This window comes from Caretta caretta, chromosome 12, assembly GCF_965140235.1.
Source record: "Caretta caretta isolate rCarCar2 chromosome 12, rCarCar1.hap1, whole genome shotgun sequence".
Taxonomy (NCBI): domain Eukaryota; kingdom Metazoa; phylum Chordata; order Testudines; family Cheloniidae; genus Caretta; species Caretta caretta.
In genome coordinates this window covers 32830014-32852639 of record NC_134217.1, presented here as the reverse complement: position 1 = coordinate 32852639, position 22626 = coordinate 32830014, and the positions used below count along the sequence as shown (strand labels likewise).

The window sequence follows — 22626 nt, the reverse complement described above, 5'->3', positions numbered from 1 at the left end:
GAAATAATGCAGTTGAATGCAAAATGGGTTCGCTCATTTAGGTGAGAGGGCTAGAACAAAGTAAATTTAGTGCAATAAGAGATTAGAAATAAGTCACCTGCCTTCTAGGAACAAGGGTATGGAATCAGTGCAAAACAGAACAGTCTGTACATTGATCAGGAAAAAGCGTGGGTGTAATTGGGGACAAATTATGGGTTCCATCAAACCAGTTCACAGCAAGAGAGAAGGCAAACAAAATACTGAATTATATTAGCAGAAGGAAAATGCAAAGCAAGAGGTGATACTGTTACTGGCCAAGTCTCATATGGTGTATGTTGTAGAAGAACATGATTCCTTTAAAGACATTTGCCCTTGGATGTGCTTGCAGCTTTCCTGTTGAGCTCAAGGAGACCTATACTTGTGCATCTGAGAGCAGGATTTGGATGCTGGAGATGATAGCAGATCTCACGGAAAGATTAAGGCCCTGATTTAAGCAAAGCACAGGAGTATGCTTAACTTTAACCATGTGACTAGCCCCATTGAAGTCAATGTGACTACATACAGGCTTAAAGTTAAGCATGGCCTTAGGTACTATGCTGGATTGGGATATAAGAGAAATGGGTTTAGTATAAACAACAACAAAATAAAAAAAGAGAGGAGACTTTGAGATGACCCAACATTAGCGTTTACAATGTATGAAAGGGACTGACAGTAACAGTGATATGTGTTTCAGAGGTACAGCACGATCAATATTAAGAGTTCTTGAGAAAATAAGGAGTGAAGATGGAGTTCAGGAGCTCCACCTCATACAATGGACAATAAAACTTAGGAACAGGTTATCAGGCAAGGCAAGTAGAGTAAGGAGTACTCTATCGATGGGTTCAGAAGGCAAAGACGTATTACTGGAAAAGGAGGGGATTAAGGGAAATTATAGTTCACACTTGACTGACCAAAGCAAGGCCCAATGATTAATTCAAATGTATTTCTCTGCCTGTAATGTGACAACCTTGATCAATTCCAAAATTTCAGAGTATTCTGGGCACCAATGGGCACAAGCCTATTGATTTTTGGTACAGATCAGAAACTGGAAAAGCCTAACGCAGAGGAAAATCAAGACTCCCAGACTGCTAAGTGCAGAAGGCAGAGGAATCTCCCTTTGCCCCTGTGGCTGCCTTCATAGATCAGAAGCAGCTAAATGTTCTGCATGGGGAGACAGTCTGCAGCCTGGCAGAAACAAGACAGTCTTACAAGGAGAAAGTGGGGACCCCAGGAGAGGAGAGCAGAATGTGAGGAGACATTCTTAGAATTGCACTGGAAGTTGTAAACACTGTTGCACAGTGGAACTTATTCCAGTGAGAGGGGAAAATGTTATGTTTGGAAGGCTTTTGTTTTTACTAAGAGGAGATGTGAAAATATGGTCTTCATGTGCACTTTTGAATCTTGCAATGAGCTTGGCATGGACACAGTGCTCTCATTGCAGGATCAGGGCTTGTAGTCCGTCAAAAGGCCTGTGAAACAAATAAAGTGCAATCCCGTTGTTTTAGGCTGTGATCAACATATGAAAGCTGTAGCACAGACAGAAGGAATATACTGTGAGAATTCTTCTTTTCCTCTCATAATATTGATATAAACACATTCCACTCTCAGCTGATACAGAGAATGGGAATGGGTAACTTACTATACATTTGAGCACCCTAACCACTGACAAAGCAACATTTTCTCTCTCACTACAGTGTTATTTTGTGTCAGTCAATTAACTCTTCTCCCTTTTCAGGGAATGATCGAGCAACAGAAAAGCATTGACAGTTAAGTTAAAAGTTTAAGAATATTGTATTTCCATGCTCATAAAATCTAATCTCTACTTTGAGTTTCAGAAATATCTAATAGAAGTATCCAAATTGTACTGTAATAGTTGTGACCGATATGGCAATTTCCTGTGTATTCTTGGGAGACCTTACTGAATTAAGTTGAAGTGTCTTTGGGGTTCTTTGTATTCAATGCAAATCTTATATATCCTGGTGAGCTGGGATTGTATGTAACGTCCAGGAGGCAGATGTGATGTGAGGCCCAGGAGTTCAAAGGTCTACATTGAAAATGTGCCAGGCAAGAATGGACTTTGGGACATTAAATGTGAGGTATTCCCCAGGAAATCTACTTAGGGAGAGTTAATTCCCCACTTCCAGTTATGCAAAAACTCCGCCTTTTGAAGCTGTGCCCTGAGGAATGGGTAATTGTCAGCTGATTATCTGTTCCTGGAGACTGCAGATCACATGTCCAAGCTGTATAAAGAAATAGCTGTACTGCAGTTGGGATTCTGCTTCTGAATCTGAGACAGTTATGAACTTATTACCATAGGGAAAACCCAGTTGTGGGTTTTGAAGGACTGACCAGAGCTCAAGGTTGGGTTGGGGTGAGCTCTGGTCAGCTTTTTAGCATACATGTAGGTTCTTTTATTGTTTTTAATGTGTTTTCCCTGTAATGCTTTTATCATAAGAATACATGTGCTTACTTAGAATGAACTGTGTGATAACTTATAACTGAGGGAAATACACAGGTTGCAGCCCCCGGGGAGAAAGAAAAGCACCAACACTGGCCTTTTGGGCAGTCTAGCTTGCTGGGGAGATTACAGTGTAGGCAGGGAACTGTGTAGCCTTAAAGAACCCCCAGTCAGGATGGAGTGAGATGTGGGTCTCTGCCCAAGACTGCAACTGCCCTGAAACTGACAATAGTCACAGCAGTAACCAAGACACTGGTAATCAACAGACTGAGGTCATTACTAAAATGGCTTGGCTTCTGTTAGATAATTCTGTTAATTTATATCATGAAACAATTAAACAAGTTGTCCTAATATAGCTGAAGTCCAGATCTATTGCAAACCATCCCCTCTAGTTGGATTCCTTCATAATAATGTCAGAATGTACTGCATAAAATTTGAAAGCTCTCAAAAGAGGAATACCTATTTGTAGGAAATAGTAAGTCTAAGCCAGGTCCTCAGCTGGTGTAAAAAGATGTAGTTCTATTGACTCTAATGGAGTAACACTGTTACACACCAGCTGAAGATCTGGTCATATATTTATACCTTTGTGGATAATGGGAACACTTGACGGTTTGTAGTGTAGACTGATTTATAGACAGTACTTCATAAACCCTGTGTTTCTATTAAAATAATCTGATATGTTAAGCAAAACAGTGTTTTAGTTTTGAACATAGAACTACATTTACGTATAAATTACATGATTTAAATGTAAGAAAAATATCAGAAACCTTTCTAATAAGGCTCTGAAATACATTAGAAGCCTGCTATATTAATATAACACTACTAAGTCATAGATCCCCATTTGTACTGAAACTCATTAAAATGATGAAAACTGAAACAAGTAAAATATCTGGCTTCGAGGAACAATGTTAAAACATGAAGCTACAGCTAATTTAAAAAACAAAGTTACATCTCAATTTGAATTTGAGACTAGAGGAAGAATTTTGAAATACACTGAGGTAGTGGAACTAAATAAATTTTAACACATACTAGAAATAAAGGAGTTCTGTCTCATAAGAAAAAGCTACAGCAAACCCATTCCTTTTTCTTGTTAAATGAATTTGTAGGACTGAAATTAGCATACAATCAACACTTAAATATACAACACTCTTGGATCTGACAAATATTTTTTAGAATCACACACTGCATTTCATAATTTAGAGATCACATGTGAGCTTGGGTCACCTTATAGCTTCTGCAATCCTAGTGCTTTCTTTTCTTCTGTCATTGGATAACCTGCCAATTAAATAGGAGTAATCTAGGCCACTACAGAATACACTTCCCACTGCGCTGAGAAGTAAGAGTTTACTGTCATCAGCTGATGCATTGCACAATGCTCTCCGAACTTCCTTCATGATCTGTGGATAAAGAAAAGTAAACAGTTCGACATGCATGCCTTTGCAAGATAATTTCTCTTTCTGTATAAAACTGTACTTGTTGTTAGAGATGTATATTTTGGCCATTGTAACTTAAGTACTTTGAATTATAATAGTGTTTACAAAGCCCTTACATCTTTGAAGTGCTTTATGGACATGCAGTAATTCAGATCCATTTTTGACAAGGTGGTATTTCTTTGCTTATCCTGTGTGGGAAATTCTGGTTACCTAGAATGTGTTATTCTATTGATATTTAACAGATTTCAAATGGCTCTTGTTCTGCTCCTATGACTTTAAAAAAAATAAACTGATGTACATCATTGTACCATCAAAGTTGTTACCACAACAATAGCATGGTAAGCTCTGTGTGTTTGAGTGAAATATATAAACCCTGGCCTTCAGTTCTTTCACCAGTTCAGTTAGGGCAGTCTATATCAGTCAGGTGGAACAATACAACTTTAAATGCGTAGATTTATGGCTAATTTACTGTTTATAGTACTATGGTCAGTGACATTTTTAAAGTCTACAAATGCTATAGTAATAAAAGCCACTAGAAAGATGACTAATTTACCGCTTGATTTACTATTAGATCAAATTATTGATAAACACTAGTCAAAATCTTTAAGACCTTGACACACTGGTGTTGAAATAAAAGGCTATTATTATTGCAAGAACAACATCTTTCCTAATCATTTTAAAAAGGGGAACAATATTTCATAAATTTCTGCAGGTAGTTTTCATTACGGCCCTGATTGAGCAAGGTGTGTAAGCACATATATAACTTTAAGCATGTGAGTAGCCCTGTTGACTGACTACTCTTATTGACTTCTACGTGTGAAATCCTGCCGATTTAAATCAATGGCAGTTATCTTATCGACTCCAGTGAGCCTATGATTTCATTTAGTGAGACTACGCATATCCTTAAACTTTTGTACATATTTAAGTGCCTTACCAATTCAGGACCCTAACCATGATGGGCCAAATTCTGCTCTAATTTATGCTGAAAGATTTGGATGTACAGGTAAATTTTCAGAGACTGCAAAATTTGCCCTGATGAGTTACAGATGTAGAGAAATAAGACATTCTGCTGCTTTCTTTTCACTATTTAAGCTTGCAAAGTGCTTTACATCTCTGAAGCGCTGTACAGACTCTAGATCTATTTGAACAAATGTCACTAAATGTACAGGTGCAATTTTATGCATGCCACTTTTTCTGGGCAGGCTTTGCACACACACATTCTATGACTTATGGGAACAAACTTGCATTTGCTTGTGAAAATCATGTAGCGTGGTGTCTATCTACCTGATCTGCATGGGCAAACACAAAGATCTGAATTCTAGTATGTATTAAACTTGGACATGAGAAATGGCAGGGTAAGTTTTCAGAAGGTAAAAGCTCCCTTTTGTAGGTGCACATTCGAATGCTTACAATCATGACTGTGGGTGAAAACCAGGTAGTTAGAGGCAGAAGTTCTCAGCTCTGTAGCTAGAATTCATGTACAAAAATGGCAGCACTAATTTTGTGAGGGCAGTTTACACCCAAATTACGAAGGCAGAGCGCAGTCCTCTTGAGTCTGTTAACCCACACTCATGCAAAAATGCAGCTGGGTAGAATGGCATTTGCAAATTTTGTTGTTCTCCCTTCACAGCTACAATCTACTCAAAGTTTTGCATATGATTTTAGACCTGATCAAAGCTAAACATTTATTTCAGAAGATATAGAACTGTGTAAGGTAGAGATCTGTTGGATTCACTGGTCCAACTCCCTGCTATTATAGGATTGTTCTCGTCAGTTTATTTTCTAATGTTTTACATGTCCCCAACACTGGGACTTCCACTGTTTCCTTGGCAGATTCTATAATGTAGTCAACATCTTTGGGCAATATTGTGTGGCCAAATTAGAAGCAAAACTTCCTGTGGATCGTAATGGGGAGTTTTGCTTCAAATGTGATCATAGGGTATGACTCTCCTGTCAGTTAGTTCCTTCTGATATTCCACTGTAATGTTCCCATCCCCATATGTTTATATGCACATCTACAATTTCTCTCTTCCTCTGTCATCCTTCAAATACTTGTTTCACTCTTAGCCCATACGTATATCTGGTTCTCTTCATTTTCCCACATAAACATTTCTAGATTTGGGTTTAAATGGATAGAATCATAAAAGTGAAGGGCTTGAAGGGACTTTGAGAAGTCAAGTCCAGCCCCTGTGCTGTGGCAGGACCAGTTAAACCTAGACTGGCCCTGATAGGTGTTTGTCCAAACTGTTTTAAAAACCTCCAGAGATGGGGAATCCACAGCCTTCTTTGGAAGCTTAACTACCCTTATAGTTCGAAATTTTCCTCTAATATCTGAGCTAAATCGCCCTTGCTACAGATTAAGCCCATTACTTGTTGTCTGACCTTCAGTGAACAATTGATCACAGTCACCTTCATAGCAGCCCTTAACATCTGAAGACTCTTATCAGGTCCTCCCTCAGTCTCCTTTTCTCAAGTCTAAACATGCTCAGTTTTTTTTTAACCTTTCCTCATAGGTCAGCTTTTCTACACCTTTAATCATTTTTGTTGCACTCCTCTGGACTCTCTCCAGTTTGTTCACATCTCTCCTAAAGTGTAGTGCCCAGAATTGGACACAGTACCCAAGCTGAGGCCTCACCAGTGCCGAGCAGAGTAGGACAGTTACCTCCTGTGTCTTACATACGACTCTCCTGCTTATACACTGCAGAATATTAGCCCTCTTTGCAGCTGCATCACATTGTTGACTCATTCAACTTGTTAGCCACTATAACCCCCAGATCCTTTCCAGCAGTACTAGTGCCTAGCCAATTTATTCCCCATTTTGTAGTTGTGCAGATCTTTCCTTCCTAAGTGAAATACTTTGCTCTTGGATTTACTGAATTTCACATCTTGTTGTATTCAGACCAATTCTCCAGTTTGTCAAAGTCATTTTGAATTCTAATCCTGTTCTCCAAACTACTTGCAACCCCTCCCAGCATGGTGTCATCTGCAGATTTTATAAGCATACTCTCAACTCCATTATTCAAGTGGTTAATGAAAATATTGAATAGTATTAGGGACTGACCCCTGGTGACCCCACAAATTTCCTTGATAGTTTGACAGTGAATCATTGAAAACTACTTTTTGAGTAAGGTCTTTTAACATTTGTGCAGCTGCCTTGTAGTAATTTCATTTAGACCACATTTCCATAGTTTCATTATGTGAATGTCATGTGGGACTTTGTGAAAAGTCTTACTAAAGTCAGGGTATAACACATCTGCTGCTTTCCCTTATCCACTAGGCCAGTAACTCTGTCAAAGGAAATTAGGTTGGTTTGGCATGATTTGTTCTTGATAAATCCATGCTGGCTATTCCTTTATAACTCTATTATCCTCCACGTGCTTGCCAACTGATTGTTTAATAATTTGTTCCACTCTCTTTCCAGGTATTGAAATTAGGCTGACTGACTGGTATATAATTCCCTGGGAACTCTTTATTCTCCCTTTCAAAGATATATTTGCCCTTCTCCAGTCTTTGGGGACCTCACCGGTCCTCCAGAAGTTCTCAAAGATAATTGTTAATGGTTCTGAGATTGCTTCAGCTAGTTCCTTAAGTACCCTATAATGAATTTCATCTGGTCCTGCCAAACTGAAAACATCTAACTTACTTAAATATTCTTTAACCTGATCTTTCCCTATTTTGGCTTGCATTGTTTCCCCCTTGTTGTTAATATTAATTGTGTTGAGTATCTGGTCACCAGTTAACCTTTCTTGGTGAAGACTGAAGCAAAATAGGCAATAAACACCTCCGCCTTGTTGATGTCATCAGTTATTAGCTCTTTTTCTCTGCTAAGCAGAGGACCTACACTTTCCTTAGTCTTTCTCTGGCTCCTAATGTGTTTAAAGAACCTCTTCTTATTGCCTTTTATGTCCCTTGCTAGGTGTATCTTATTTTGTGCCTTAGTCTTTCTTATTTTATCTCTACATGATTGTGCTATTCTTTTATACCCCTTCTAAGCAATTTGTTCTCATTCTACTTTTTGTAGGATTTCTTTTTGATTTTTCAGGTCATTAAAAAGCTCCTGATAGAGCCATATTGGCCTCTTACTATGTTTCCTATCTTTCCTTCACCTCAGGATAGTTTGCAATTGTGCTTTTAATATTGTTTCCTTGAGAAACTGACAGTTCTCCTGAACTCCTTTTTTCCTTAGATTTTTCTTCCCATGGGACCTTACCTACTAGTTCTACAAGTTTGTTGAAGTCCATTATCCTTATTCTGTTGCTCTCACTCCTTCCTTCCCTTAAAACCATTAAATCATCATTTCATGCTCACTTTCACCCAAAATGCCTTCCACCTTCAGATTCACTTCCAATTCCACCATGTTGGTCAGAATCAAGTCTAAGATGGTTGTTACCCCAGGTTACTTCCTCCACTTTCTGGGACAAAAAGTTGTCCCCTACACATTCCAAGAACTTAATGGAAATTTTGTGTTTTGCTAAATTACTTTTTCAACAGATGTCTGGATAGTTCAAATCCCCCATTACTACCAGGTCTTGTGTTTTGGATATTTCTGTTATTTGTTCTAGAAATGCCTTATCCACCTCCTCCTCCTCCTTATTTGGTGGGCTACAGTAGACCCCTACTATGATGTCACCCTATTTTTTACCCCTTTTATCTTTTTACCCAGAGACTCTCAACTGGTCTGCCTCCCACATCCTTCTAGACCTCAGAACAAATATCTGTTTTGATGTGTAAAACCACACAGAAGCAGCAATTTGAGAAAAGGTTTTATTAAATGTACACAACACTTCCCCCATCCCAATTTTCTCTCTCTTCCCCTCCCCTCCCCCCAGTGCTGAAGATTGTGTGTTTGCAGAGGGAACTGAAGGACTTTAAAGGTCAGTTCCTGGGAACTGATCCCTGAGATCAAGTTGAATCAGAGGAGGCCAAATTTCTGACATTGAGGGAAAACATTTTAAAAATATAAATGAGAACTTATTTTCACCCCCTCCAAATGGGACATAATTCATATTAATATAAACACCCAAAATTAGAAAAAAAAAAACGGAAAGCCTATCCCTAGGTCAGCCCTTCCAGTCTCCTGATAATTTTTGTTGCTCCTCTCTAAATTTGTCAATACTTCTTTTGTAAAGATGTGCTCAGAAGCTGATTAGATTAACAGAATTCTTTGGTTCTCTGATATGATGCCTGTGCAGTCTAAAATTTTATTGGCTTTTCTACTATTCCATGGTGCACATTTGTCTCTAATTTGTAGTTCGCTATCAGACTCTTAAGTCTCTTTTGGCATGATAGTTTTCACACTTCTCATTGAATATCTGTGTTCTAGATTGTTTTCCTACAGATGTTTAAACATACATAAATAGACGTAGCATACTTATTGATAATCACACAGGACAAGCACAAAATCTGCTTCTTGGACTACACAACTGTGTATTTTCTAGCAATATTCCAAAATGAATATCATTTTGGTCCAGTTCATGGCATTGTTTTTTAAGCAGAAGTCCCCACTGAACTCAGTATAATATATTACCTTTTATTACTTTCTGTCTGTTTCCAGAATCTCTGTAGGGTCCCATGTACTATTTCTCTGGTATTTTCACCTATCTATCACTTCAAAAGGTTTTCTCTCCCCCCCACCCCACTCTCTTGCTGGTAATAGCTCATCTTAAGTGATCACTCTCCTTACAATGTGTATGATAAACACCCATTTTTTCATGGTCTGTGTGTATATAAATCTCCTCACTGTATTTTCCACTTTATGCATCTGATGAAGTGAGCTGTAGCTCACGAAAGCTTATGCTCAAATAAATTGGTTAGTCTCTAAGGTGCCACAAGTACTCCTTTTCTTTTTAATATAATTTGTGAAATTCATTAAAATGTAGTTTATTTTGTCTTCCTGATCAAATCCAGCACTGATTCCTGTAGTGGCCCCGTAGATATCTTCCCCAACTCAATACACTGCTGTTTATCATTAACTTTTCTTTTATAGCCCTTCAACCAGTTTTCATTTGACAGGAAATTATTCCTACCCAAGTCCTATTTGAATTAATGATTTAATGTTATGAGCAAAACTTCACAAGATCAGATCCAGATCCTCAGCTGGTGTAAATCAGCCAAATCACCAATTTAAGCCAGCTGAGCCTCGGTCCTGCATCTACTGCTTTGATGAAATCCAAATATATTAAAACTACTGCTTTGTCTAGATTGTGGGTTTGTTTTTTGTTTTTTTTTACTACAAAATTATCAATCAGGTTTATCTGGCAAGATTTCCCTTTTATAAACCTATAGAAAATGTACTTAAATTGCAAATAATAAAAAATAAAAAAATAAAAAAAGAATTAGACTACTATCTTTCTAAGAGCTTAGTTGGGTTATTCCCTCCCCACCCCCTTCTTACAAACGGGAGTTTTTAAAGACGTCTCTCTAAACTTTGCTTATATTCAGGAAGACTCAGTGAACTGGGAATTTATCCCTAAACTCATCTACACATGATTTCTATAAATCAATAGAAGTACCTGGTTTAAAAAATTAAATTTCATGTATTTATTTGAAACTGTAACGGTCCATTTGCTTGCTTGTTTGCTTTATTTATTTAAAAAGAGAAACATTCTCTAAAAATGTTACAATGAGCAAAACATTCTAAATCCTTGCTATCATTTTTATAACTATTCTGCAGTGATTACCTTTGGTGACCTTGTTAATTATACATTTATTTCTATTATTTATTAATACTTCAGCACCCCTGTAAGCACATTGAGTCCTTTCCAGTACAAGGATATCCGATAAATTATATGGGGATGATAAATCCTACTGGAGTGATAGGGCGATACTTGTGATTGAAGTCTGCCATAAGAAGCAATCTGTCTGCTAGGAGAATAATACAGATATTTCATGAGAAGAAGCGTGCAAGTAAACCAGTGATGTGACACACATCCATAACACTGCAAGCACTGCATTTTTTTCATGGCTAGAAGAATGACTGTTGATACTTCATATGTGTACCTCCACTTCCAGTTTTTGACTCGTAATGCATACGGAGTAGTTTTGTCAATCTTTACCAAAGCCATTAGCAATCTAGAATATATTTTCTCATCTATTCTTCTGCTTTTTAACTCAGTAAATTATTAATCCCCAGAAGTATTGGTACCCTAACTAGGAAGAATAAAAACAATGGATTAACCATGTTCCTGGGTTTGAAACAGATTTTGGATTACCAAAAGCTGTTGAGTTTAAAAAACAATAACAGAAGTTTTCTATATATTTAAGTAATAGATTTTCAAAAACGTTGGAATCAAATCTTCAAAATTAGCAAATGACCTGCAAAGTTAAATAACCCATTGGTGGAATTTATGTTGAAAATTTGCATGACTCTCTTTAAAAAATGAAATAAAATACCAAAGCAAAATTGCTCATTTTGAAAAATTATAATATCTAGTTAAAGATAAAAGGAAATAATCCCATTAGTAATCTGAATCTTTTTTTCAAAAACCACAATGGCACTGAGCCAATTTCAGTCAATGCAAATCCTAAAAGAAAGGAACATAGGCACGTTTTATGCTAAAATCACCTGTATGAACTTCAACTGTGATGTATTTCAGAGTAACAGCCATGTTAGTCTGTATTCGCAAAAAGAAAAGGAGTACTTGTGGCACCTTAGAGACTAACCAATTTATTTGAGCATGTATGCATCTGATGACGTGAGCTGTAGCTCACGAAAGCTTATGCTCAAATAAATTGGTTAGTCTCTAAGGTGCCACAAGTACTCCTTTTCTAACTGTGATGTAGTTACTAGCAATGAATTGTGATGTTCCATTTAGTCTTAGCTTACTCCCTTCACTCTTGATATCAACAAGCCTAGTGATAATAACTTGAATTGCATACTATAGTTGAGATTAATTTTTTGTCAGGCAACTGTTTGCTTGGCTCTCCTCTGACATGTGCAGAGAACTCTATAATATAACCTTTTGGGTTTTTAGACATCTTTAATTAAGTGGGGATAAATAGCGTAAATCACTAGTTTAACAAAACAGCTAAAGCCCAAAGGATGTCCAGCTGTGGCTGGGTCAGGAGGAATCACAATGGAAAGCAGGTTTCAGAGTAGCAGTCGTGTTAGTCTGTATTCGCAAAAAGAAAAGGAGTACTGGTGGCACCTTAGAGACTAACAAATTTATTTGAGCATAAGCTTTGAAGTGAGCTGTAGCTCACGAAAGCTTATGCTCAAATGGAAAGCAGAGAAACTTTGGGGAGAGTGGGCCTTTGTGTAATGTATAATTTATTATGATTCTGGGCTTTACAAGCCTTGCTGCCTTGTCTACTTACTGTACTGGTGGTAGCGACCAAGGGAGCTCCAGTGTAGCCAGACCACTCAGGTTTTAACTTCCATGTCAGCTAGACCTGCTCTGAGCAGATTTGAGCAAACATTGTTTTTTCCTATGTTTCTAATAGAGTCTGAAGTGAACAGAGTAACTTTTAACACAACCAAACTCTCTTCCCCACTCTCTGTAAGTGTTCTGCATGTGTGTGGTTAGTGCTGGTAAAAGGTGTCAAACTGATAGCCTTGGGGCCTGAAGCTCTATGTTCATTCACAGAATATTGTCTCAACCCTGCCTAGGAGAAACCACATGCTAGGGACCAGGATTTGCTCCATACTGCATGGCCCTTGGTCTCTTTGCTGAAATTGTGGGTTTTAAACCGGCAAGCTAGATGTGAAAAGCTAGATGCCCTGACCATCCAGACCCTAGATATTAATGTAGCTTTAGAAAGAAAAAGGCTGTTTATTTCTCTGTTTCCAGCTTCAGCAATGATCTTTGCCCAACACCAAGAATACTGTCAGTGCTGCAGATCTGAGAGAAGGAGCCCACCATATTTGTTTGTGTGGTTCATTCATGGAGGTGGGCTGCTGGGTTTTAGAAAAAATTCAAAGGCGTAGGCCATGTATGCCTTGTCAGGAGAATTTTGGGCTCTAACCACACTGCTCAATGAACTTGAACTTCTCTTGGCAGTCTGGGGATGAGCTCTCAGGGCCAGCAACACAAAGCGATGTCTGTTTAAAGTTAACACGGTAAATCTTTGGTTTGCTTCAGTCAGCAGCCATTTAGTTATAGTACAGCAGCCTCATACTTATACAGAAAGCTGTTTGCTTCATAAATGGAGTGATGGATTCTATATGAATGATGGATTGAATGTAATTTTTCTATGTGTGATAACTACCGTTAAAATGGATATTTGGTGCACTATAGGATTTACCTTTACTACGTTATTCCTTATAATTTGGGCCCTACCAAATTCATGGCCATGAAAAACGCATCATGGACCGTGAAATCTGATCTCTTGTGTGCCTTTACGCTGTCCTATACAGATTTCACGGCTGAGGCCATTGTTTCTCAAATTAGGGTCCAGACCCAAAAGGGAGTTGCGGGGGGGTCACCAGGTTATTTTAGGGGGTCGCAGTATTACCACCCTTACTTCTGTGCTGACTTCAGAGCTGGGTGGCTGGGGATCGCTGGCTGTTGGCCAGGCACCCACCTCTGAAGGCAGCACCCCGCCAGCAGCAGCAAGGAAGTAAGGGTGGCAATATCATAACATGCCACCCTTTCTTCTACGCTGGTGCCTTCAGAGCTGGGCAGCCGCTGACTGAGGGCCAAGCTCTGCAAGCAGCAGTGCAGAAGTAAGGGTGGCAATACCATAACATATTATCCTTAGATCTGCGCTGCTGTTGGCAACGGCTCTGCTTTCAGACCTGGGCTCCTCGCCTGTAGCCACCGCTCTCCAGCTGCCCTTCTCTGAAGTGCAAAGTTAAGTATAGCATTACTGTAACCCCCCCTATAATAACCTTGCAACCCCCCACCCCACAAATCCAGGACCCCTACAGTTACCCCACCGTGAAATTTCAGATTAAAATAGCTGAAATCATGAAATTTACGATTTTTAAAATACTATGACCATGAAATTGACCAAAATGGACCATGAATTTGGTAAGGCTCTATTTATAAATATTGCAAAAACTGTGGGTGGTAAGTGTCTAGTTTTGTATGGTACCAAGAGTGTTTATGTACATGTGCGTGTGTGTCTCCCAATATGGAAGACTGAGAGAACATTCCCCACTGGATCTTAACTATTTGGAAAAAAAAAAAAAAAGTAAAATTTAAGGCCTGATGTGCTTGGCAATGATTTTAGCGGTGTTCAATTATTGGGAATTAATTTCAAAATGACACATTTGTTACTTAATAACAGAATACACAATACAAAACAATCCTAAATCCTAGATGTAGAATCACTGAATCAATGGAAATCAATAATTCAGAGACATCCTGAAGCCCTGTGAATTTGAGTGCAGGGTTGGGACCTCAGTTTATAAAGAATACAGTGCATGAAAATGTCAAATGGACAATTAAATAAAAGCAGTGAAGGATTAAAATGACTTTTTAATTTTTTGAATTTTTATCCTGAGATACATGATTTGAGGTGTACATATGTACAAATCCTTGCAGTAGTAATCAAACACATTGTGTGAGAGGTCAGATTTCCACTAAGGGTGGTAATTTTAACATTTGAACAACTACTTCTTAAAACTGCAGGCAGGGATTAGTGATCACATCTTTCCTCTTCTTACTTTTTTATTTGGGGAGAGATTATTTGAAAATATAATTTCCATTGCATATAATAATTAGATCCATCTGGATAAGATTCCAAGCATGATAAGGTGGAATATCTGAGCGCCATACATTTTAAAAAGATATTCAATAGGGAACCCCAACCTCCAAAAATACAGAGAAGAGAGTTGCCTTAATTTTCAGATTAACCACATTCCCATCTATTAAGGTGGCTTTCTTTTGCTTTTATGGCTGCATGCTTACCTCTGGGGTCAGTGCATTGTTATCTGAAGTCTGGCTGGAGAGCAGAATGTGTGTGAAACCATCTTCTTTCCGGACCACAATGTCTCTGAACCGACAGTTACTTTCATTTTGACGTACGCTGTACCTTAGTCTCTTATCAAAGACATAATCTTTCTCCCCATCCAGTTTCCTTTTCACAGTGCTGTGCAGATTCAGGCCTCCGTTGGCCAGAGAGGAACCTTTCAAATGCAAACAACCAAAATGGATACATGTGATCATGTCTATACCTCCAAAGAAAACAGCGTAGTGTATTATTACCTTGAATTTCTCTGGATGTCTAGATCATCCTGTTCCAAGGGTGGGCAAAAATGTGTCCAGCAACCAAATATGACCCACGAATTCTAGCGTGTCCCCTGACCGCTCATTTTTACTGCAGCGGTTCCGCCTGCGTATCCCAGCATGAAATGCTCTATCATGATCTGAGTAGAAGACCACTCAGATCAAGATCAATCATTGCATTTTGGGACTAGTAGTCTCAACAGATGTGCCTGTAGTGGAAAATGAGAGCAGCTGTACCCTGCTCTTTTATGTGAATTTGGGGTGACCCTCAAGTTCATCGGAAAATTCTAATTCAGTTTTCTTTGGCAAAGCTGGGCATGATTGACTTAGTCCATATCATCTCTTCCTAAGCTACATGTTGTTCCTTGTCTACAGAACTAAAGCCATTATCAACTCCATTTGGCAATTTTAATGTAGGAACAGGATCCTCAATTGTACGTCTCTACAGGGACTCAGAGCAAGACAGAGCAGTTCCTATCAAACATTTACAGCTAAGCTGACTCCACTATCTCACTCCTCTTCCTTATAATTCCAGCGGTCACCATTAAAGGTAGTATTTTACCCATTGGTATCCCACTGTGGTATCTGAGATTATGCTCAAAATAGGATACAACTTGATACGAGGTGCTCCATTGGAGAGGCTGCAAGGAAAGGCAAACATATTTACCAAGTATATACACAAGAGAAGTGCCAAAAAGAGGATAGCCATTTAGAAATTTGGTCACCCTTTTTAGCATACTCCGCGGATGAGGGCTCTCCAGCTAGGAAGCCAGAATCTTTAGCCAGGTTCTTTGAATATTTATCTGATCCTTACTTCATTATATATTACTTATTATGTTAATGTCTTATTGTAACTTTACATAAAGGTCCCATCCCCACAAAAGGGGGACTAGTACACAACTGTGGTGTCTCATATACCACTGTGTAGTAACAGTAGATAAACACTGACTTTTTAATTACCTGTACTTTTAACATTAAACTGTGCAAAAAACACCAAAACGTATTTCTGCCGGTGCCATTTTGCAGAACACATATTGATGGGAAAACACCAAATCAATGACAAGGAATACATGCTTACTCTTCAAAAACAAAACAACCACAACAAAACGGCATTTTACTGAGAAACATTCAGTTTATCCTGAGTTCTGCTTGCAGCAAATTGTAACTCCTGCTTTGTTTATATTTATAATTTCTATGGGATATTCAGGAAATATGTTGTCATTAGTAACAATACACAAGTAGCCCAAAGGCTCTGTTATGGAGTCATAAAAATATGCTAAATACATGCTTTCTGTAAGTCATCTCCTTTTTGCAGTTAGAGATATTTTAAATGTCATTACCATTTGGGTAAATAAAATAATTAGAAAAAAGAAAAGGAGTACTTGTGGCACCTTAGAGACTAACCAATTTATCTGAGCATGAGCTTTCGTGAGCTACAGCTCACTTCATCGGATGCATACCCTGGAAACTGCAGAAGACATTATATACACACAGAGACCATGAAACAATACCTCCTCCCACCCCACTGTCCTGCTGGTAATAGCTTATCTAAAGTGATCAACAAGTTGGGCCATTTCCAGCACAAATCCAGGTTTTCTCACCCTCCGCCCCCCCCACAAACTCACTCTCCTGCTGGTAATAGCCCATCCAAAGTGACCACTCTCTTCACAATGTGTATGATAATCAAGGTGGGCCATTTCCTGCACAAATCCAGGTTCTCTCACTCCCTCACCCCCCTCCAAAAACCACACACACAAACTCACTCTCCTGCTGGTAATAGCTTATCCAAAATGACCACTCTCCCTACAATGTGCATGATAATCAAGGTGGGCCATTTGTGCTGGAAATGGCCCACCTTGATTACCATGCACATTGTAGGGAGAGTGGTCACTTTGGATAAGCTATTACCAGCAGGAGAGTGAGTTTGTGTGTGGGGGGGCGGAGGGTGAGAAAACCTGGATTTGTGCTGGAAATGGCCCAACTTGATGATCACTTTAGATAAGCTATTACCAGCAGGACAGTGGGGTGGGAGGAGGTATTGTTTCATGGTCTCTGTGTGTATATAATGTCTTCTGCAGTTTCCACGGTATGCATCCGAAGAAGTGAGCTGTAGCTCACGAAAGCTGATGCTCAAATAAATTGGTTAGTCTCTAAGGTGCCACAAGTACTCCTTTTCTTTTCGCGAATACAGACTAACACGGCTGTTACTCTGAAACCTGTCAAAATAATTAGATAAATTCATGGAGGCTAGGTCCATCAATGGCTATTAGTTATGATGGTCATAGATGTAACCCCACGCTCGGAGTGTCCCTAAACCTCTGACTGCTAGAAATTGAGACTGGATGACGGGGTAGATGACTTGATACATTTCCCTGTTCTGTTCACTCCCTCTGAAGCACCTGGCACTGGCCACTGTCGGAAGACAGGGTACTGGGCTAGATGGACCATTGGCCATACTGGGTCAGACCATTCTTATGTTCTTATATAGACTGTGCAAAAGCAGAAGTTAAAGTTGCTCAATTTACTTGATATAATGACCATTAAAAAAAAAAAAAAAAAGGAAGAGAGATGGGCCCAAAATACTCCAAACATACAGGAAGGAAAAAAGAGTAGTGCAGTCTGTGTCCAAATCTGAATCTATATTTAATTGTTTGTTCTTACCTCTAGAGCAGAGTGAACCAACCTCCTGGTTTTGGTATTAAAAAGCTAAGAATGTTTTTTTGTTTGTTTTGTTTTTTAGAGGAGGAGGGATGAAAATTAGGACATGGATTTAAATTTTGTAGTTTAGATCATCTTTGTCCAACTAAAAACGCATTGTTACAATGACTGTAATGATGAATTTATAGTGAATGATTCCCTAATAGAGGAGCCAGCCACCTTCCTTCGATAGACTTAATATTTCCATTACTTGATATCTGAGTAGCTAATTCAACTACATGACTAGCTGTCACTAAACCCTGGAGTCTGCAAATGTTCACATCCTGTAAAATATCCGTTTATACCCTGCAATTATTATATTTAGTACTAAACTACATTAAAGTCTAATAGTATTCTCTCTTTTTACAGTTAAATTATAAACACTCTCCAGTAGAGCTCTAGCAGATATATTCAATTAAATAATGGTTTATTAATTGAAACATTAAATTTAAATTAGTTCCTTAGTTTAGAAAGAATATTTGAAGCATTTAGGGGTTGGATTTTTTTGGACAAGAATTAGTTTTAATTGTAAAAATCCCAAACCAACAACACATGTCATTTAATGCTTGAAATTTTACAAATTACAACTTGTACATTTTTGGCTTCTTCCTTGTTTATAGTGATTCATTACTAGAGCACAATGACTTATCTGGTAGTTTATTCCTTTTTTTTTTTTGTCCATGAATTATTTGGAAACTGCAGTCTCAATCTTGCAAACACATATGTGCTTAACTTTAAACTCAGGAGGAGTTCCATGGAAGTCAGTGGGAGTATTAATGTGCTTAATGATAAGCAGTGTAGAAGTGTCTGCAGCACTGGAGACTGACTGACTTTTACAGATTTTTTCGGCATTCAGAATTGTTCTGCAAATACTTTCTGAAAGCATTTCAGCCTGTCATTGTTTGAAACCAACTTCCTTTATCTAGGTGGTCTTCTATTTTCTGTTCACTAACAGTATATGTCATCTAGGATGCATGGTAGTGTTTCTTGTGCCAGACTGGAGCTTTTTTACAAACAATAGATGGGAAATAGGGTTGCCAGGTGTCCAGTTTTCGATTGGAATACCTGATCGAAAAGGGACCCTGGTGGCTCTGGTCAACACCGACTGAGCCGTTAAAAGTCCGGTCAGCGGTGCAGAGGGGCTAAAGCAGGCTCTTTGGCTGTCGTGGCTGCCGGAAGCAGTGGCATGTCCCCCCTCTGGCTCCTATGAGTAGGGGCAGCAAGGGGGCTCCGCAAGCTGCCCCCACCACAAGCACCGGTTCTGCAGCTCCCATTGGCCGGGAACCACGGCCAATGGGAGCTGCGGGGGCTGCGCCTGCGGACAGGGCAGCGCTCAGCCACCTGGCCGGGCATCTGTGTAGGAGCCGGAGTAGGGACATGCTGCTGCTTCTGGGAGCTGCTTGCGGTAAGCGCCGCCCGGAGCCTGCACCGCTGACCCCCTCCCACCCTCCAAACCCCTCAGCCCCAGCCCAGAACCCCCTCCTGTACCGCAAATCCATCAGCCCCAGCTCAGAGCCCTGTACCCCGACACCCTGCCAGAGCCCCCTCCTGCACCTTGAACCCCTCATTTCTGGTCCCACTCTGGAACCCACACCTCCAGCCCAGAACCCATAGCCCCTCCCAAACACCTGCCTCAGCCCAGAGACCCTCCCATACTCCGAACCCCTCAGCTCCCCGCCCCCAGCTTGAAGCCCCCACCTGCACCCCAAATCCCTCATTCCTGGCCCCCCCAAGAGCCCACATCCCCAGCCAGGGCCCTCACCCCTCCGACACCCCAACCCTCTGAGCCAGCCCAATGAAAATGAGTGAGTGAGGGTGAGGAGAGTGAGTGATATGGGGGGGATGGAGTGAGCAGGGGCAGGGCCTTGGAAAAGGAGCAGGGCAGGGGGCAGGGCAAGGGTGTTTGGTTTTGTGTGAGTAAAAAGTTGGCAACCCTAATGGGAAAGCAAAGAAATTTCAAGATGGCTACTTGAATAGTTGACTTTGTTAGGAAAGAAGTCAGACATGACAATCATAGTTGTTCCTTCTGACCTCTAAATCTACGAACAACTTCTGGTATGTATCTTTAAGCAAACATATACTTAGACAGGTATTCATCAATTTCATTTTTCACAAACATTCTTATAAATAAAATTTCTTGTATAAATGTTCATGTGAAATGAACAATTGGGGTTGTGAATAATTCATCTTTTTGGACCAAAGATTCCAATACCACTTTTGTGCACTATTTGCTCTGCTTTGTGCTCACTACGTTGTTTGATCCATCTGCAAGCCTGCAGGAGAGGGAGATTTTGCAATAAAGTGTAAAGAACTTGGGAAATTAGATGCGAGAATGGACATGAGATGGAAGCAGCCTCAGGCTAACTGCATTGGTAATCTGCATACTATTAAGGAATAAGCAACAGCTGTTCTAAGTACAGATGGTAAGGGAAAGGTGGGGGCTTAATTCTTAAGGGAAATCCAGCACAACAAAAAGTCTCTCGTCAATCAGTTTATCATCATTATTTGTTGCATCTCATTTTGTTCAAATAGTGCACCAAGTGGGGAAGTTAAAGATATGACAAAAGAAGCTGTTAACATCACAGCAATTATTATAGGCAAAGCGTGTGTCAGCTGACAGGATTTTAACCAACAGAAGGTCTATATGCAATCTTCAATGGCTCCTATGTTTTCTAATTTATGCTTTCCTCAAATGACACGGTAGATTGCATACAGACCTTCTGTTGGTTAAAATTGTGTCAGCTGACACACACTTTGCCTATAATTGTTTTAGGTTTCATGCAAAGATTTACACCAATGCAACTAAAATCAGTCTGGTTGTTTTTTGCTTGAAACCTAAAACTGATACAAATACAAATAACTATCCATGGATTATCTATGGGAGGAATGTCTGATAGTCCCATGATAGTGAAATTCTGTATCAAAATTCTGACCGATGTTGCCTGTCTGTCAATATCAGTACACAAACATGGATCGCAGACGCTCATCTCTAGTTGTTGGAACCTAAACATAATTTAGTTATCTACTTTAAGATGGGCCAAGATAGTGAAAATCAACCTCTGCAGCTATAATTAATGTGTCTTCCTACTGAACATTCAGCCTAAGACAAAATGGTGCCTAACTTTTATCACCTGGTTAGTACATGGTAGGGTAACAGTTAACACCTTAATATGTCAAGATGAAAAATGACTGTGGCATGGAGTAAAGCTAATCATCCCCCAAACAATGAATAATGTATGTGAAATAAATTAGAGATGTCATAAAGAAACACAGGAAGCTTTAGGTACCTCTGAACTTGGTTTCCCAGCCTAAGCACAGAGATGAAAAATTTAGTTCAGCTTTTTGATGCTCTCAGTTTATATATGAAAGAGAGCACAAGACAATGTTTCCTTAATTTAGCTAGGTCTATAAATTAAATACTGGGTTATAAATAATCTGCAGTAAAACTTGTGAAGGTGTGTAGAAAGAGCCCTGTAAAGATTGGGAGGAAGAGCTGGTAAAAGTCATCAAGGGAACAAAATTTATATTAGGACTTCAGGACCACATGATACTAGGTGCTATACAAAACTCATCCTGATAGATGTACTGTCTAAAAAGATGAAACAAAAGGTGGGAAAGGAAACAGAGAAGTGACATGCTTAAGGTCATACAGCAGTTCAGTGCTGAGCCAGGAACAACCCAGTCAAGTGCCCTATGCACTAGACCACACTGTCTCTCCAGCCACCATGTTAGCTAAGAATTGATGAGTAGGGCCCTACCAAATTCATGGCCACGAAAAACGTGTCATGGACTGTGAAAATCTGGTCTCCTGTGAAATCTGATCTTTTGTGTGCTTTTACCCTATACTATACAGATTTCATGGGGGAGACCAGCATTCCCCAAATTGGGGGTCCTGACCCAAAAGGGAGCTGCAGGGGAGTCACAAGGTTATTTTAGGGGGTCACAATTTTGTCACCTTTACTTCTCCCTGCCTTTAGAGCTGGGCAGCTGGAGAGTGGCAGCTGCTGACTAAGGGCCCAGCTCTGCAGGCAGCAGCGCAGAAGTAAGGGTGGCATGGTATGGTATTACCACCCTTGCTTCTGTGCTACTGCTGGCAGCGGCTCTGCCTTCAGAGCTGGGTTCCCAGCCAGCAACCACCACTCTCCAGCTGCCCAGCTCTGAAGGCAGCACCACTGCCTGAAAAAGACCCCTGGAAGCTCAAAAGCTTGTCTTGCTCGCCAACAGAAGCTGGTCCAAAAAAAGATATTACCTCACCCACCTTGCCTCTCTAATATCCTGGGATCAACTTGGCTACAACAACACACAGAGAGTGAATATTTTTGGTTGCATTTTACTGTTTCCTATAATTAACAGAACAAGGGGAAAAAAAGGAAGCAGGAGACTGGGTTGATAGAGAATATTTAAATGAAGGACACCATGACACTATGAAGGTTTTCATAATGGAAAGATACAGTGGTTAGTGATACATAACAAGCAGGAATTCTTCAGCAGATGGTGTGCAGAACTAGAGCAGAGCAGGAAGACGACTATTTAAAGGGACACATTTGATGTTGTCAAGGAATTTGACACAACAATCACTCTCAATTGCAGTATCATGAAAAAGCAGAGAGCAATGCGATAACAGAAGACAACAAATGTCATCAGAATACTGCTGCAAACTACAGAAAGTTTCTACAGATGTTCCAGAGTTTACCTAGTGTTTGTTTTCCTCATGGCCTGGCCTATTATTGCCATTCACAATGGCAAAAGAGTCCAGACCTGCAAGGCTAACAGCATGCATCTCCTCAGCAATGTCAAGACAATAGGTGTTCCTAGTTTAAGGCCAGATGCAAAGGAAACAAGAGCAGCG

At 39.7% G+C, this 22626-nt stretch overlaps 1 protein-coding gene and 1 long non-coding RNA gene across 4 annotated transcripts in view; one reads left to right on the top strand and one right to left on the bottom strand.

Annotated features, from left to right (window-relative positions):
• Positions 1-22626, top strand: part of LOC125645277 (uncharacterized) — a 344743-nt gene that overhangs the window by 75354 nt on the left and 246763 nt on the right. The gene's annotated exons all lie outside the window — the stretch shown is intronic.
• Positions 1-22626, bottom strand: part of CDYL2 (chromodomain Y like 2) — a 79957-nt gene that overhangs the window by 5363 nt on the left and 51968 nt on the right. The window contains exons 3-4 of the mRNA XM_048870582.2: positions 14763-14980; positions 3701-3873 (exon numbers count right to left, since the gene is read on the bottom strand). Coding sequence (XP_048726539.1) covers positions 3701-3873; positions 14763-14980 — 391 coding nt within the window. The remainder of the gene's footprint in view (positions 1-3700; positions 3874-14762; positions 14981-22626) is intronic.